General features: G+C 40.0%; 1 protein-coding gene and 1 pseudogene across 3 annotated transcripts in view; both read left to right on the top strand.

Moving 5' to 3' along the window:
* Window positions 1–550: 550 nt before the first annotated feature.
* On the top strand, window positions 551–12,353 carry LOC106602323 (probable E3 ubiquitin-protein ligase HERC3; annotated as a pseudogene). Its single transcript, XR_006769558.1, has 24 exons — window positions 551–936; window positions 1,405–1,519; window positions 1,643–1,713; window positions 2,122–2,342; window positions 2,570–2,661; window positions 2,856–2,986; window positions 3,160–3,287; window positions 3,426–3,502; window positions 3,591–3,712; window positions 3,883–3,942; window positions 4,048–4,153; window positions 4,300–4,492; window positions 4,652–4,809; window positions 7,938–8,012; window positions 8,133–8,177; window positions 8,739–8,825; window positions 8,946–9,068; window positions 9,285–9,425; window positions 9,592–9,758; window positions 10,743–10,800; window positions 10,886–10,944; window positions 11,071–11,254; window positions 11,466–11,565; window positions 11,674–12,353. The product of XR_006769558.1 is annotated as a probable E3 ubiquitin-protein ligase HERC3 (transcript).
* Window positions 12,354–12,429: 76 nt separating this feature from the next.
* The window catches only part of LOC106610289 (probable E3 ubiquitin-protein ligase HERC3), a 34,965-nt gene continuing 31,596 nt past the window's right edge, over window positions 12,430–15,798 (top strand). For both annotated transcript variants that reach the window (XM_045716533.1, XM_045716534.1), the window contains exons 1-2: window positions 12,430–12,705; window positions 13,739–14,107. In XM_045716533.1, coding sequence (XP_045572489.1) covers window positions 13,882–14,107 — 226 coding nt within the window. In that variant the 5' untranslated portion in view covers window positions 12,430–12,705; window positions 13,739–13,881. The remainder of the gene's footprint in view (window positions 12,706–13,738; window positions 14,108–15,798) is intronic.

Here is a 15,798-nt window from a genome sequence, read left to right on the forward strand (position 1 = left end):
TCATAGGTTTGAATCTCACTGACACCATGCCACATAAAATAATTTATGGGTTTGCATGATTAATGCCTAAGTAAATGAATTGTGCTTGGAGTTCAAAACAGTTAACTTAAACTAGCAGTGTCATTAAAAGTCTTATTGAAACAGTCTCAGGACATGATTTAATTACCCTATAATATCTGTTCTCAGAACGGTAATAAAAACAACCCAGGAACATTTTCAGGGAACCATAGAAGAACCTCCCTGCAACCTAAAAATGAAACTTAAGTTCCTGGAACAGGCAACATTTTCACTTCCATTCTCAGAAAGTTTAAAAAACATTCCTTTTCACTGTCAGGAAACATATGGCTTTGGCCCCAGGACCAATGGGAAACAAAAAAAGTACTTTCGAACAACTTCCAAGGAACCAAATGTGCTAGCTGGGTTGTTTGTTTGATTAAAATACTTTACCCTGTCCCACTGCATATGTGCCAACCTGATATTTTCGTTTACTCAGGCCATGCCCACTGTGGCATACGTTTCTGTTTGGAGGAAAATGCCAAGTTAGGTTTCGTTTTCGTTTGTTGCTGTGTTTCTTTTCAGATATGTCATATGGTGGCGTTCATCACTTTCAGAACGCACTGACTCCCAGGGCGCAGAATGAACGTCATGTGTTCGTTTAAGATTAGCTGATTATGGTTTGCTGATTATGGATACGTTTAGAAGGCGATAATAATAACACATTTACAATGTTTTCGTGGGGAGAGAACACCCGTGATGGCTTCGGTTTGGTAAAGGCGAACACAGACGGTTGCGTAAATTTCAAACACATGAAACCTCCAATTACGCATCTTTCTGCAGGTAATAAAGTGGTCGCGTTCATCAGAAATAATGGGAAACAAGTGTCCGTCGCTCGGATGCAAGAGGACAAAGATGGGAGAAGGATCACAGGAAAACTGAGTAAGCACCTTTCTATATGTTTTTCCACACCACCAGAGCCCACTTCTTCACAGAACTGCTTAAACAAAATGTTTAAAGCGGCAATCAGCAGGTGAAACAATAACAAAGCGTCCTCCCCACCAGTTTCTGTAACAAGCTGAGGCATGGGGCTTGAGAAATGTAACCACTCTCAAATTCATAGATAGCGCTATTGAAGGATTAACCATCCATGGTATCAAAAGTATAGTTTAACAATGTTTTGAGACTATACAGTGTTTGTTTACATCTACATTGTTTACAAACATTGGTGTAAAACAAGCTTATATTTTGAGTTCTGATGGTGTATGACTGTTGAACTAAGCTCATGAGGCATTTCTAAGTTATATTCTTCAAGAATCAATGGGTACATATTATTAAAAATGGATGAAGTAACTGCTGATTGCCCCTTTAAGCTAGATAATACATTTAATTAATATTTCATGTGTGTAGAGGATGTGGAGTGCAGGGAGAAGATTCTGGCTCTGAGTTGCAGCGATGCCCATATTATTTTACTGTCTGAAGAGGGCAGAGTTTTCTGCCTCACCCAATCATCCAATGTTCCCAGGTGGGTGCTTGGCAGACATGACACATCTCTTGGCTTAGGCCTATTCACATTTTAGTGGATTCTGTCAATTGTAGTAATTGACCATATTGTAATGATTACTTTTGGTTGTCTGTGTTTTCTCAGACCTGTGGGTAACTTGAATCAGGTAATTCAGGTTGCATGTGGAGACCAGCATTCCATTGCACTAACCCAAGGTAAACAAACACATTCTAAATCACTCAGTTTGAGAAGGGATATGATAGGAGGCTGTCTGTGCTCTTTGAATGTCCTTTATACCAAATAGTCTCTGTTCCAGGTACATAGATATCAACATGAGAATACTGGAAGATATGGAGACCCGCACGTTGTCCATTTTTTAAATAAAAAATAAACTGAGGCTTTAATGCTAAAATAGAGATGTTTTATTGGGACATCATCATGCCCAAAAGTTCATAGTGCAGAAATAAAAGGTGAAAAAAAAACAAATGAGTTTGAGAAGTTTCACAATAGACATTTGAAATAAACTACATTTATCACATACCAAGAGAAACTCTAACAATGCAGCACAAAGTGTCCTGTGAGATTTCCTATGTACAAATATTATTTTACCTTCCATTATTTAGATGGTAAAGTGTTCACGTGGGGCCAGAACTCCAGCGGACAGCTGGGTTTGGGGAAGGAGAGCCCAGCACCTTGTCTCCCCAGCCCGTCAAGTCTCTGTCAGGAATCCCCCTGGCTCAGATCACCGCTGGGGGAGACCACAGCTTCGCCCTGTCCCTCTCTGGAGCCGTGTTCGGCTGGGGAAAGAACAGCACCGGGCAGCTGGGACTGGGGGACACAATAGGTACCGTATACACAAATATTAGGCTGTTACTGTGTTTGGTTTTCATTACTAGTTGGTATCTTTTAAAGAAAACTAGTACATTTGATATGTTTGAAGGAGACAGTATGAGTAGATCAAATAGTCAAATGGTGTATATATAGATTTCTTTTTATAGATTTTTCTTTTTACAGTTGTCAAAACAGAAAGACAAGCAAAGAAAAAAAATCAGTCAAATCTATTTTCTACAGACAGACCTGCTCCAGCTCCTATTGATTGCCTGAATCTAAAGAAGACCATTACTGTTTCCTGTGGAGTGGAGCATACTGCCATTCTGACAAAGGTTCTGACGTTTTTTACACAACAATATTTCCAACTGATACCATGTTTTTTTCTCTCCCAGTACCATTAAGATCTAAAGAATGTTTGGACCAATGATGTCTTGCTGGTTGCCATCACACACAGTAGAAACATTCATATCAACAACAGGAGCCGAACACATCATCATGATAACTGTGTGAATGGGTTTTGTTCTAGGGAGGTTTAGTGTTCACGTTTGGCTCAGGTCGATATGGACAGCTTGGACACAACTCTCTCAGAAATGAACTACGACCTCGACTGGTGGCCGAACTCTGGGGGGCAAAGGTGACCCAGATAGCCTGTGGAAGGTATGTAGTTACTAGATTGATATGTCATGTGAATCTCTTCACAATCATATATAGTCAGACAAAGATCAATCTTGAAGTGACACTGGGTGTATTCTGGGATATATCCATTCTTAGGGATCACAGTTGATTTGTGATTTTTTTTCCTTTACCTACAATCATGTTTGTCAAATTAGAAACCATACATTGGCGTTTGTGGGCTCCTTCAAAAAGATCTACTCATTTGGGCGTGGAGAGCAAGGGCAGCTGGGAAATGGAGTCAAGATGGATCAGTCTGTGCCTCTGCCAGTACAGCTACCACAGGGTAGTTAAGTCATTTATTTTCCTCTGCATAACGTGACCCATTTCAAACTCAATACAGTACTTAGGCAGAAATGTTGGTATCTCTAAAATGATAAAATAACAGGTTCATAACATCATAACTGTTTTGGTTAACTTTCAGACTGCATTGATGACCAGCCAATTGAACAAACCTTTGCTGGAGGAAACCATTCTTTTGCCTTGTGCAGCTCCGCTAAGGTATTGCGTTTACAGTTAGTTCGTTTTTCTGAGTTAGTCCTTAGTATTTAACATTGTTTTAATACAGTGCATCACATTGTTATTACAGGAATCAGGAAACGGGTTGAATGACTCCCATCTCGGAAAAGGGACTCAAACATTAGACAATGACATAATTAACAGATGGATCTCGGAATGTGACTCAAAATCATGGAAGAAGAAGATACAGAAGTTAGTATGATACAAATAAACCTCGTCCCCATGCGCAGTACAAATACGCAACTCATGATGGTTGATAATTGGACAAGGCAACACAAACATACATGAGTCAGTGACACTAAACAACTACTGAGGAGATGAAGGTCTATAAGAACTATAAGATTCTTCACTTTTATTTTCAGGGAAATCACAAAAACGTTCTCTTCTGCGTCATGTTTAAATGGGAGCTTCCTGGACAAAAGGTAAGAACCCACTGCCTATCCATGAATGTTTTATCACATTATTGAATACTTTTTATTGTTTTATTGTTGCATATTTAATAGTATTTCTTGGTTTTATTACTCTAGTCATGATAAACACTACCAAACCTCACTGAAGCACTCTGGCGTGGACTTGTCATCCGCCCGACTGGCTTTTAAAAAGTTTGCAGAAAAGGACAAAGTCCTGGCTAAGGTATCATTTCCTATATTATATTTATGATCAAATACTTATTTTCAATACTTGTTTGTTGTCCTTGATATTCAATTTGACCAGTCATTGATACTGTAAGCCACGATAAGTCATTTAGTTGTGACCCATAAGCACTCCTTTGGTTCAAGGTTGAAGATGTCGTCCAGCGCATACTCCTTCCCTCCCTGAGTAAGGATCCCATTGGGGTGGAGGGTCTGAGGGTGTACCTCATCGTCCCTGAGCTCCTGAGAGTTATCCTAAAACAACAACGTGGCATAGATGTTACTGAGGCCTTCGCTGCTGCCATCCTCAGACTGAACCCAGACAAGTTCCAGGTCCTTGGTAAAGTCACCATCCAACAATATACTTTTTTTCTTTCTTTTGTCTTGTCTTGTCTTTTCTTGTCTTGACTTCTCTCCTCTTCTCCTCAATTTTTTTTTTTTAGATATAGCAGGTTCTGTGTGCTGTTGTATTAACTAAACTCTTGTCTAATTCCAACAGTGGGCCTATGGTCGACACTTCCAAACAAGTTCTTCAGAACTCTGGTGAAAACATTCCATTCTGTGTCACCAGAGTATTTCTGTATGTTGGAAAAGAAGGGCTATGCTGTTAATAAACAATTTGAAGGGACTGTAAAGGTTATGGAGAGGCTATATGAGGTAAATATCCATTGCCATAATTGGGTGCTTTCAGAAAGTATTCATACCTCTTGACTTATTCCACAATTTTGTTTTTACAGCCTGAATTCAAAATGGATTAAATAGATTTTTTTCCCTATACACACACACAATACCCCAAAATGACCGTGAAAACATGTTTTCAGAAATATTTGCACATTTATTGAAAATGAAATACAGAAATATCTCTTATATAAGTATTCATAATACTTTGTAGAAGCACCTTTGGCAGCAATTACAGCTGTGAGTATTTCTGGGTAAGTCTCTAAGAGATTTCCACACTTTGATTGTGCAAAATTTGCCCCTTATTATTTTCAAAATTCTTCAAGCTCTGTCAAATTTATTGTTCAGGTCTTGCCATGAATTTTAAAGTAGATTTAAGTCAAAACTGTAACTCGGCCACTCAGGAACATGTCTTCTTGGTAAGCAATTCCAGTGTAGATTTGGCCTTGTGTTTTAGGTTATTGTCCTGCTAAAAGGTGAATTTATCTCCCAGTATCTGGTGGAAAGCAGACTGAACCAGGTTTTCCTCTAGAATTTTACCTGTGCTTAGCTCCATTCCGTTTCTTTTTTTATCCTGAAAAACTCCCCAGTCCTTAACAATTATAAGCATACCCATAACATAATGCAGCCAACACTATGCTTGAAAATATTGAGTGTGGTACTCAGTAATGTGATGCATTGGATTTGTCCCAAATATAAGACTTTGTATTCAGGACAAAAAGTTAAATGCTTTGCCACATTTTTTTGGCAGTATTACTTTAGTGCCTTGTTGCAAACAGGATGCATGTTTTGGAATATTTTATTCTGTACAGGCTTCCTTCTTTTCACTCTGTCAGTTAGGTTAGTATTGTGGAGTAACTACAAGGTTGTTGATCCATCCTCAGTTTTCTCCTAACATTGGCCTCATGGTGAAATCGCTGAGCGGTTTCCTTCTTCTCCAGCTACTGAGTTAGGATAGATGCCTGTATCTTCATAGTGACTAGTGACTAGGTGTATTGATACACCATCCAATGTGTAATTAATAACTTCACCATGCTCAAAGAGATTCATTGTCTTTAAAAAAAAATTCCCCTTCTTTGCGAGGCATTGGAAAACCTCCCTGGTCTTTGTGCTTGAATCTGTTTGAAATGTACTGCTCGACTGAGGGACCTTACAGACAATTGTATGTGTGGGGTACAGAGATGAGGTAGTCATTGAAAAATCATGTTGATTATTATTATTATTACAAACACAGTGAGTCCATGCAACTTATTATGTGACTGGTTCAGCAAATGTTTACTCCTGAACTTATTTAAGCTTGTCATAACAAAGGGGTTGAATACTTATTGACTCAAGACATTTCAGCTTTACATATTTTATTAATTTGTAAAACGTTCCTTAAACATAATTCTACTTTTTGACATTATGGGGTATTGTGTGTAGGCCAGTGACAAATGTAAATTGTATCCATTTGAAATTCAGGCTGTAATGCAACAAAATGGGAAAATGTAAGGGCTGTGAATACTTTCTGAAGGCACTGTATAGTGCATTCAGACCCTTTTACTTTTTCTACATTTTGTTATGTTACAGCCTTATTCTAAAATTGATTAAATATTTTTTCTCAATCTACACACAATACCCCGTAATGACAAAGCAAAAACAGGTTTTTAGAAATGTTTTGAAAATGTATACAAATAAAAAAAGATACCTAATTTACATAAGTATTCAGACCCTTTGCTATGAGACTTGAAATTGAGCTCAAGTGCATCCTGTTTCCATTGATCATCCTTGAGATGTTTCTACAACTTGATTAGAGTCCAATTGTGGTGAATTCAATTGATTGGACATTATTTGGAAAGGCACACACCTGTCTATATAAGGTTCCACAGTTGACGGTGCATGTCAGAGCAAAAACCAAGCCATGACGTCGATGGAATTGTCCGTAGAGCGCCGAGACAGGATTGTGTCGAGGCACAGATCTGGGGAAGGCTACCCAAAAAAGTCTGCCACATTGAAGGTCCCCAAGAACACAGTGACCTCCATCATTCTTAAATGGAAGAAGTTTGGAACCACCAAGACTCTTCCCAGCGCTGGCCCCCTGGTCAAACCGAGCAATCGGTGAAGAAGGGCCTTGGTCAGGGTGACCAAGAACCTGATGGTCACTCTGACAGGGCTCCAGAGTTCCTCTGTGGAGATGGGAGAACCTTCCAGAAGGACAACTGCATCTCTGCAGCACCACACCAATGAGGCTTTTATGGTGGAGTGGCCAGATGGAAGCCACTCCTCAGTAAAAGGCACATGACAGCCCACTTGGAGTTAGCCAAAAGGCACCTACTGTAAAGGACTCTGACCATGAGAAAAAACTCTGGTCTGATGAAACCAAGATTGAACTCTTTGGCCTGAATGCCAAGCATCACATCTGGAGGAAACCTGGCACCATCTCTACGGTGAAGCATGGTGGTGGCAGCATCATGCTGTGGGGATGACTTTTCAGTGGCAGGGAGTGGGAGACTAGTCAGGCTCGAGGGAAAGATGTACGGAGCGAAGTACAGAGAGATCCTTGATGAAAAGTGCTCTGTAGCAGGTTAGGACCTCAGACTGGGGCGAAGGTTCACCTTCCAACAGGACAACGACCCTAAGCGCATGGCCAAGACAACGCAGGAGTGGCTTTGGGACAAGTCTCTGAATGTCCTTGAGTGGCCCAGCCAGAGCCCGGACTTTAACTCGATCGAACATCTCTGGAGAGACCTGAAAATAGTGGTGCAGCAATGCTCCCCATCCAACCTGACAGAGCTTGAAAGTATCTGCAGAGAACAAATGGGAGAAACTCCCCAAACACGTGTGCCAAGCTTGTAGCGTCATACCAAAGAAGAATCAAGGCTGTAATCGCTGCCGAAGGTCTGAATACTTATACAAATCTGAAATATCACATTTACATATTTAGTACATTTGCAAAATATCTAAACCTTTTTTTGCTTTGTCATTATGGGGTATTGTGTGTAGATTGATGAGGAATAAGGTTGTAACGTAACAATGTGGAAAAAGTCAAGGGGTCTGAATACTTTCCAAATGCACTGTATTGCATGAAAAACAGCAATGTATGCTCCAGTAACCTCTGTTTTGTGCAGGTCAATTGCAACAGACACATCAAAATTTCGGCAAGCAATTTCCACGTCAACCGAGCCAATCGTATGCTTGAGAATGTGAGTAGCCTATCTCATAAAATGACTACAGGTTGGTATCAAAATGGGTAATTATGGGCATGATGTCACTGAAATCTACAAAGAGTGGAAAATGATTTAGTAATTTCTAATCCTCTTTAGATGCTCAACACATTTGCATATAATGACTACAGAAAACTTTCTGAGGTAAGCAATGAAAGTCAACACCAAGCAATTCAAAATAGATTCTTTCACAATGTATTTGTGTGTGTGTGTGTGTGTGTGTGCACACACACACTACTGTTCAAAAGTTTCGGGACACTTAGAAATGTCCTTGTTTTTGAAAGAAAAGCTAATTTGATGTCCATGTAGACAATGTTGTAAATGACTATTGTAGCTGGAAACAGCAGATTTTTTTTTTCATGGGATATCTACATAGGCGTACAGAGGCCCATTATCAGCAACCATCACTCCTGTGTTCCAATGGCTAATCCAAGTTTATCATTTTAAAAGGCTAATTGATCATTAGAAAACCCTTTTGCAATTGTTAGCACAGCTGAAAAGTGTTGTGCTGATTTTAAAGAAGCAATACAAGTGGCATTCTTTAGACTAGTTGAGTATCTGGAGCATCAGCATTTGTGGGTTTGGGCGAAACCTGGAGGGGGGTGGAGATAAGCACAGGTGAAACAGATCAAGGCGTGACACACCTGTTGTATTCGGCGCATGTGACGAATACGATTTGATTAACTGATTTCTTTCTTATACCAGGACTTCTTTTATTCATTTCACCGGCAGTCCTGCGTCTTCAACATAGAGGCTAAATATCTAGTTTATCAATTGGAATGGAAGTACAGAGTAAGTTGTTTTACAAAATGTGGTGTTTATTAAAGTACCACGTTAATTTACTACATTGCTATCAGATGTGAAAAATGAAGGCTGAATGTTGCCATATCTCAAATGTGTTCCTTTTTTTAGGTTGTCCTCTGTGGACCTTTACCCTTTTGCGTCCCTACAATACATGTGAGCAGAGAGACAGCACTGGAAGATGCTTTCCAGCACCTTCGACAAAGTGGGCACAACTTCACAATGCCTTTGAAGGTTGTTGTTAGCTAGGTTTTATAGTTTGTTTGAAATGTTTAGTTTTACTTTGTAGCTATAAAGGAGAACTGAACTTTGAAAAGGGTAGTGATTGAAACAAGTAGTACATACACAAGGACTTTGTACTTACTTTAACATCTACCTCTGTATTAGGCAAAGTATTTTCACTTTCGAGTCCTTATTCAGGAGTAAATAGTGTATTTTTTTGGTCTCCAGGTGGAGTTTGAAGCAGAGAATGGTGTTGATCAAGGTGGTGTTTCACTGGAATTCTTCAGGCTCCTGGGGAGGGAACTTCTCACAATGGAACCAAAGACACTGGAGGTTTACGAGTCTGGACTTGCATGGTTCACAACAGATGTATGTTCCATATTCAGTTCCATAGTGTTCCCAGATTCAACTCAATCTTTCCCCCACAATTTCGTTTTATTTATTAACTTAGAAATATAAATTAGAAATGTATCTGTTATACTGTTAAATATTGAAAGTATTGAGTAGTTTTTTTTAGTTTTTTTTTCATCCATAGGATGGCGGTATCAATGACGAATTCTACTTACTTGGGCTGCTCTGTGGGAAGGCCCTGTTTAGTCAGTGTGTTCTGAACCTCTGCTTCCCTCTGGCTCTCTTCAAGAAGCTTCTGGGTTTGACTACAACATTGGATGACCTTAAAGAGTTGTCTCCATCTGAAGCAAGGTAAAATTATTCTAAGGAAAAAGAAACGGGTAACTGCCAAAATAAAGGAAACACCAACATAACGTGTCTTAAAGTTCCAATGCAACTGTTTTTTTTTTTATCATCACACTATCAAATAATTTCTGGATAACAAAGAACCTTACTGTAATTGTTGGTCAAAAAGAAAGAAATTGCTGAGGTGGGAGGGGAAAACTGAAAATTTGCTGTTATTGGCTCTCTTTCTTATTGGACTATTAACTAATTTACCTCCAAGGTGACGTCTGATCATCCGAGGGAGTTTCGGAAGGCCAAATTTCAGGCAGCCTTTTCAAATAGCTCTTACACTAAATAATATGATGATGTTCACAATTTCACAGTATTATTCACACTTTATAGTGTGGAAATATATTTAACACAGGAAAATCATGTTTTTGACTGCACTGGGCCTTTTAATAGGGCTCTGAGCCACCAGATACAGCCTTGGCATACATTCTAGAAATGTTTGGAACTCTATTGGAGGGATGTGACACCATTCTTCCACGAGAAATTCAATAATTTGGTGTTTTGTTGATTGTGGTGGAAACTGCTCTCTGTTACCACCCTAGAATCTTCCATAAGTGTTCAATTGGGTTGAGATCTGGTGACTGATGGACGCACTGTTAATTACTTAACTCAGGAACCACACATGTGAAAGCACCTGCATTCAATATACTTTGTATCCCTCATTTACTCAAGTGATTCCATTATTTTGGCATTTACCTGTATATGTTCATGTCTTCAACTGCTGGCTGTTGATTTAAAGACTCCCTACTACTGTATCTCAACATTTCAGGAGGATGTTTCAATACTCCAGCAAAGTTAAAGTTTCATCTCCTTCAAGTTGGTGGCAGCTCAGTTGCTACTAGTTTGGGTGTTACAAAGCACTTTATTTTGACAGTTGTTTTATAGATATACTACACCATCTCCTCATATCACATTTATACTGTTTTATTTGTTTAAAATTAGCTGCTTGCAGTATGTGTTGGATGAAGATGAGGTTGAAGCGCTGGATTTGGTTTTCATGGTAAGAGAGAATTGATACCTTTTAGTTGTTTTTGGTAGCCTACACAGGTAACCCCAGCTGACACAGTAATCTTTGTCTTTCAAAGGATAAAGGGCAAGAACTGATACCAAATGGAGAGGAGGTCCCGGTTACCATGGTCAACAGGTATATTTGATGATAGTAATCTTATCAATGTATAAATCTTATGAACCTCTTGAATTAACGAAAGGATTCCACAGGATGTGTTTTATACTCATAAACAAACATTGTTCTGCCATATATCATTCACAGGAAGAACTATGTTGACTTGTACGTTGACAGGAAGCTCAACAAGTCGGTGCAGAGCCAGTTTGCAGACTTTGAGAAAGGCTTCCACAAAAGCTGCCCTATACAAGCATGGAGGATGTTTCTACCTGAGGAGCTGATGACACTTCTACAAGGAGATGACAACTATGAGTGGGACAAGATGAGAGAGGTACAATTCTACCTGTTTAGATAAGTCATTAAAGTACATAAACAATAATAATATGAAAGTTCATACATGTATGGTAGCCTATAAGCAGCTCTACGCTCCCAGTGGTTAAATCTGGTCCCATACTGTTTGGGTTATAGTCTATGGCTATAATACAGTGGCATGGTCTACTGTACATGTGGTTGTTTCATTATGTTTTTCTGTGCACTAACAGAATGCCAAGTATGAAGGATATAGGCCCACCGATGACATTATCCAGAACTTCTGGATAGTTTTCACGGAGTTCTCTGAGGCGCAAAAGAAGACGTTCTTAAGTGAGTTAACAGTCATGAGTTAACTAACTTACAATTATTTATTTTAACATAATTGTATCGCTCCAGAAATGCTTGGTCGGTGGATAATTATTATCCTCTAATTTCTAGCTTTTCTGACTGGAACGGACAGACTGCCCAGAGGACTTAGTCTCTCTAAACTGCAGATGCAAATCACGTCCATGGGCAGTACTGATGCTGATGAATGTTATCCGAAAGCACAAACCTGCTCTGTGACGTTATGCCTCCCTAACTACAGCAGTATCGACATTCTGCGGGAGAAACTTCTCCATGCGATCACCCACTGTGACGTGTTTGGAGATTTGTGAAATGGTTACTGGGAAGCATGTTGTATTTTTTATCCTTGCCAGTCAACAATATTATTATTATTATATTAATGTTAAGTCAATGAAACCCATTCAGAGCTAACAACTGACAATCTTCATATTAAGTAGTCTTAAATATAGTTTTTCTATTTAAATGACTTTATTGCGCAATGTGGACCAATATAATTATGTATTTCTTGACATGTACTACTCGTGTTTCCTTCATGCACTAGGATAACTGGATACGTGGAGACCTCTGCTATTTGAATATCTGAACGACGTGCTGTCTTTGTAAATAAAATGGTTTATAACTGCGAATGAGTGCCATAGTAAAAAGAGCCACTGTTAATAAAGATTTGTGGAAGTTCTAGTAAAATACTGTTTTTAGGTAGTTATGCAAATACTAACATTTTGTGCAAATAATTTAGAATGCCCATTGCAATTAAAACGTTGTATATGCCTCTATAGTTGGTTTATTCTATTTTACATATTATATTCTGTACATCGCATGATTGGGCTAGATTTTGCTGACATCAGTCATGCTCGTCACTAGATTCTATACCCACAGTCATAAACCACGCCCGTTTCTGAAATGTCTCTTCATAAAATGTGATTTAAAACCTTACCCTAACCACACTGCTAAACGTATGAAGACAAATGTTTTATTTTCCCATATTTTGTGTCTGTGGAATCTGTGGGTATAGACGTGTAAACCCAAAGTCACATGTTGAGTGACGAAGAGCATCAACCAGCATCACAACTTCCTTGTTATTGTCGAAACGACCAGCTAGTGGAATTCAGGAATGCATCTCTACAGGTAAAACGCATGCTATGTTTTTGCTTTAAATCACGTAGCTACGTTTTGTGCAATTGTTTACATGTCTATATGTGAACGTTGAAGAGTCTGAAATACAGATAGATTCACTAGATTGGCTAAATATGTCACGCTTGCTAGTATTCTGAGAAATGGACGCATTTGTAAATCTCGTTAAGCCCTACCCGTTAGCTGTCGTTTTTATCCGTATAGCTAGTTACCGACCGCTAGCGGAGACGATGAAGTGACACGATTGACTAGCTACTGTAACTATTTTACATAGTTAGAGGCTATAGCTAACTATATAACTATATACAGTAGCTATACAGCCATATGGTGGTCCCGTCCAGACGATATTGGATGTAAGCATAGAGCAATAGTTGGAATCTTACGTCAGCCAAAGTATACCCATCTGCAAGCGCAAGCTCGGGAATCATCCCTTGCACATTCATTCATTGTCAATGTAACACCCTTTCTGCCGTAACCATCAAACTATCATCATCCATAAGGCCTCTATCTAGCTATAAGCCACATAGGTAACTATGACACATGCAGAATGAATGATGTGTCTTGTCTGAGCATGACAGATTGTATTTGCATTTGTAAACTGAAAGTGCCACTTGACTTCCAAGGAAAGGATGTCTCCATGTTTACTTCCAAGAGGGCACCGAACCTTTAGAGCAGTCTCTCTCTCCTCTCTCTGCCTTCACCTTGGCTAACTCTGTCCATAGCATGCACGTTGGGAGTGGATTGCGTTAAGGCAGGACAGTTGGTGCTGCTTAAACAGGGATTACAGAGGCACTGGGCTTATTTAAACAAGCTGGTGGTGCTTCCACCTTTATCTTTTCAGCGCTCATGTCACACACACGCACACCCAGCGCCAGGCTCCACCCCAGGCAGAGTGTTTACCCAGCCTCGCTTCATTTTTAAAACATGATCCAACATATCAGATGATGAGTGCACTGTAAGGGCCAATGATGTGATCTGACTACCATCTGTCACCCTTCTCCTCCTCTCCCCTGTTTCTCCCTTCCAGGCTTGTGATTTACACCAAGGGGAGAAGGCAGGGCCGCCTTCTAGCCTGAAGCTCTCCTCCTTCTTCCCCTCCTTCCCACTGTCTTTCACTCTCTCCTTCCCTCCATCGCTCTCTCTCTCCTTCCCTCCTTCCCACTCTAAGCCATGATGCTGTGCTGGGGCAGTACTGTGGAGGGCCAGCTGGGTATCGGCGGAGCGAGGGACCCCGTGTGCGAACCCCGGAGCTGCCAGGCGTTCAATGGGCGCGGCCTGAAGGAGGTGGCGTGCGGCGGGCGCCATTCGCTATTCCTGTTGCGTGATGGGAGAGTGTACACGTGCGGCTCCAACCGCTGTGGGCAGCTGGGCCACGACAAGCCGGGGGACTCGCCAGGTAAGCTGCCAGTACCAGCCAATTAGCAATCTGCAGATGTTAGCTATCAAGCTAACACTGTTTGATGTTTATTTGTGGTACAACCTGTGTTTGTTGATATTGTGGGTGGATTAAAAAAAATCTGCTATACTGAATTCCCAATCTAGTGGGATATTACGTCTTATTGTACTTGGCTGCAACTCTAACGTGTAAGCGCAGGGAAATCTGCCAATGAGCAGATTGGCAGATTTGTTCTCTACTATAATGAAACGTTATACCTGTGTCACAACGTTTGTTTAGATCCCCCCACCTCTTAATACTACAGTAGCATTTCATCTCTTTTGCAATGCAGACTATATGAATTCATGGTGGATTAGGTTCTATTTACTAAACAGAGGGATAATGCCTGGGAGGAAGGAGGAATGACAATCTTAAAGCTCATGTCATTTATGACATTTAGGAGGCGTCCCAAATGGCACCTTATTTCCTATAAAGTGCACTACTTCTACAGTGTAAAAGTAGTGCACTATAAAGGACATAGGGAGCCATTTGGGATGAATCCTTAATGGTAGCTCACTGGCTCCTAGGCTAAGCCAGGAGAGTTGATAGGTTGGAGGAGCACTATTTCCAGGACTCAGGAGTGTGCTGTCACTCATATGGCTGTTTAATGAGATCTCAGGCACCAATGATCTGCTGTGTGTGTGTGTGTGTGTGTGTGTGTGTGTGTGTGTGTGTGTGTGTGTGTGTGTGTGTGTGTGTGTGTGTGTGTGTGTGTGTGTGTGTGTGTGTGTGTGTGTGTGTGTGTGTGTAAGGGTCATATTTATGTTTAGCCATACAACCATACGCTTGACGACTGCTTCTGGAAACTGCCATGAAACGTTGATTATTGTTGGAAGCACTCCCTTTGCCACCAGTCATTCTCAGAGCACTATTTCATTTAATAGGCCTATTTATTGACCAGTTGGGCCGATAACACCAGCCTTACCATACGCAAGGATACCGTTCTTTCTCTGTACTGAAAGGGATCAGTCTTAACTTGACTGGTGCCATTTTATACTTTTTTCGGAATTATATTAACTGTGGACGGACTAATGGACAAAATACTGAAATATTGTTTTTGAGTGAATTAGCCCTTTAAAGCATCAACCCTTAGTTGAAACAATAACAAAGCAGTCACCCCACCTCTATTTTGGTAAAAAGCTGAGGAATGGGCCTGGAGATATTTAAACCCTCTCAAAATCACAGGCAGAGCAATGTATGAAAGGACTGACCATCCAACATTTTCAATTTATAGTTTTAAGCATGTTTAGAGGCTATACAGTGTTTGTTTACATTTACAATCTTTGCAAACATTGGAATAGAACAAGCTAATATTTTGGGTTCTGATGGGGTTTGACAGTTGCACAAAGCTCATGACTTATTTCTAAGTTATATTTTTCAAGAATCAGTGGGTAGGTCTATATATAATTTACAAGTCCAAAAATGGATGCAGCAACTGAAGATTGCCCGTTTTTAAGGTTTCAATGTTAAACTGAGCCAATTTGTTATTTTGTAAATAATCCATTATCAAAACAAGAAAAAAAAAATGTAATCCTTATTTTACCAGGTAAATTGACTGAGAACATATTCTCATTTACAGCAACGACTTGGGGAATAGTTACAGGGGGATGAATGAGCCAATTGGAAGCAGGGGATGATTAGGTGACCGTGAA

This window comes from Salmo salar, chromosome ssa04 (assembly GCF_905237065.1).
Source record: "Salmo salar chromosome ssa04, Ssal_v3.1, whole genome shotgun sequence".
Classification (NCBI taxonomy): domain Eukaryota; kingdom Metazoa; phylum Chordata; class Actinopteri; order Salmoniformes; family Salmonidae; genus Salmo; species Salmo salar.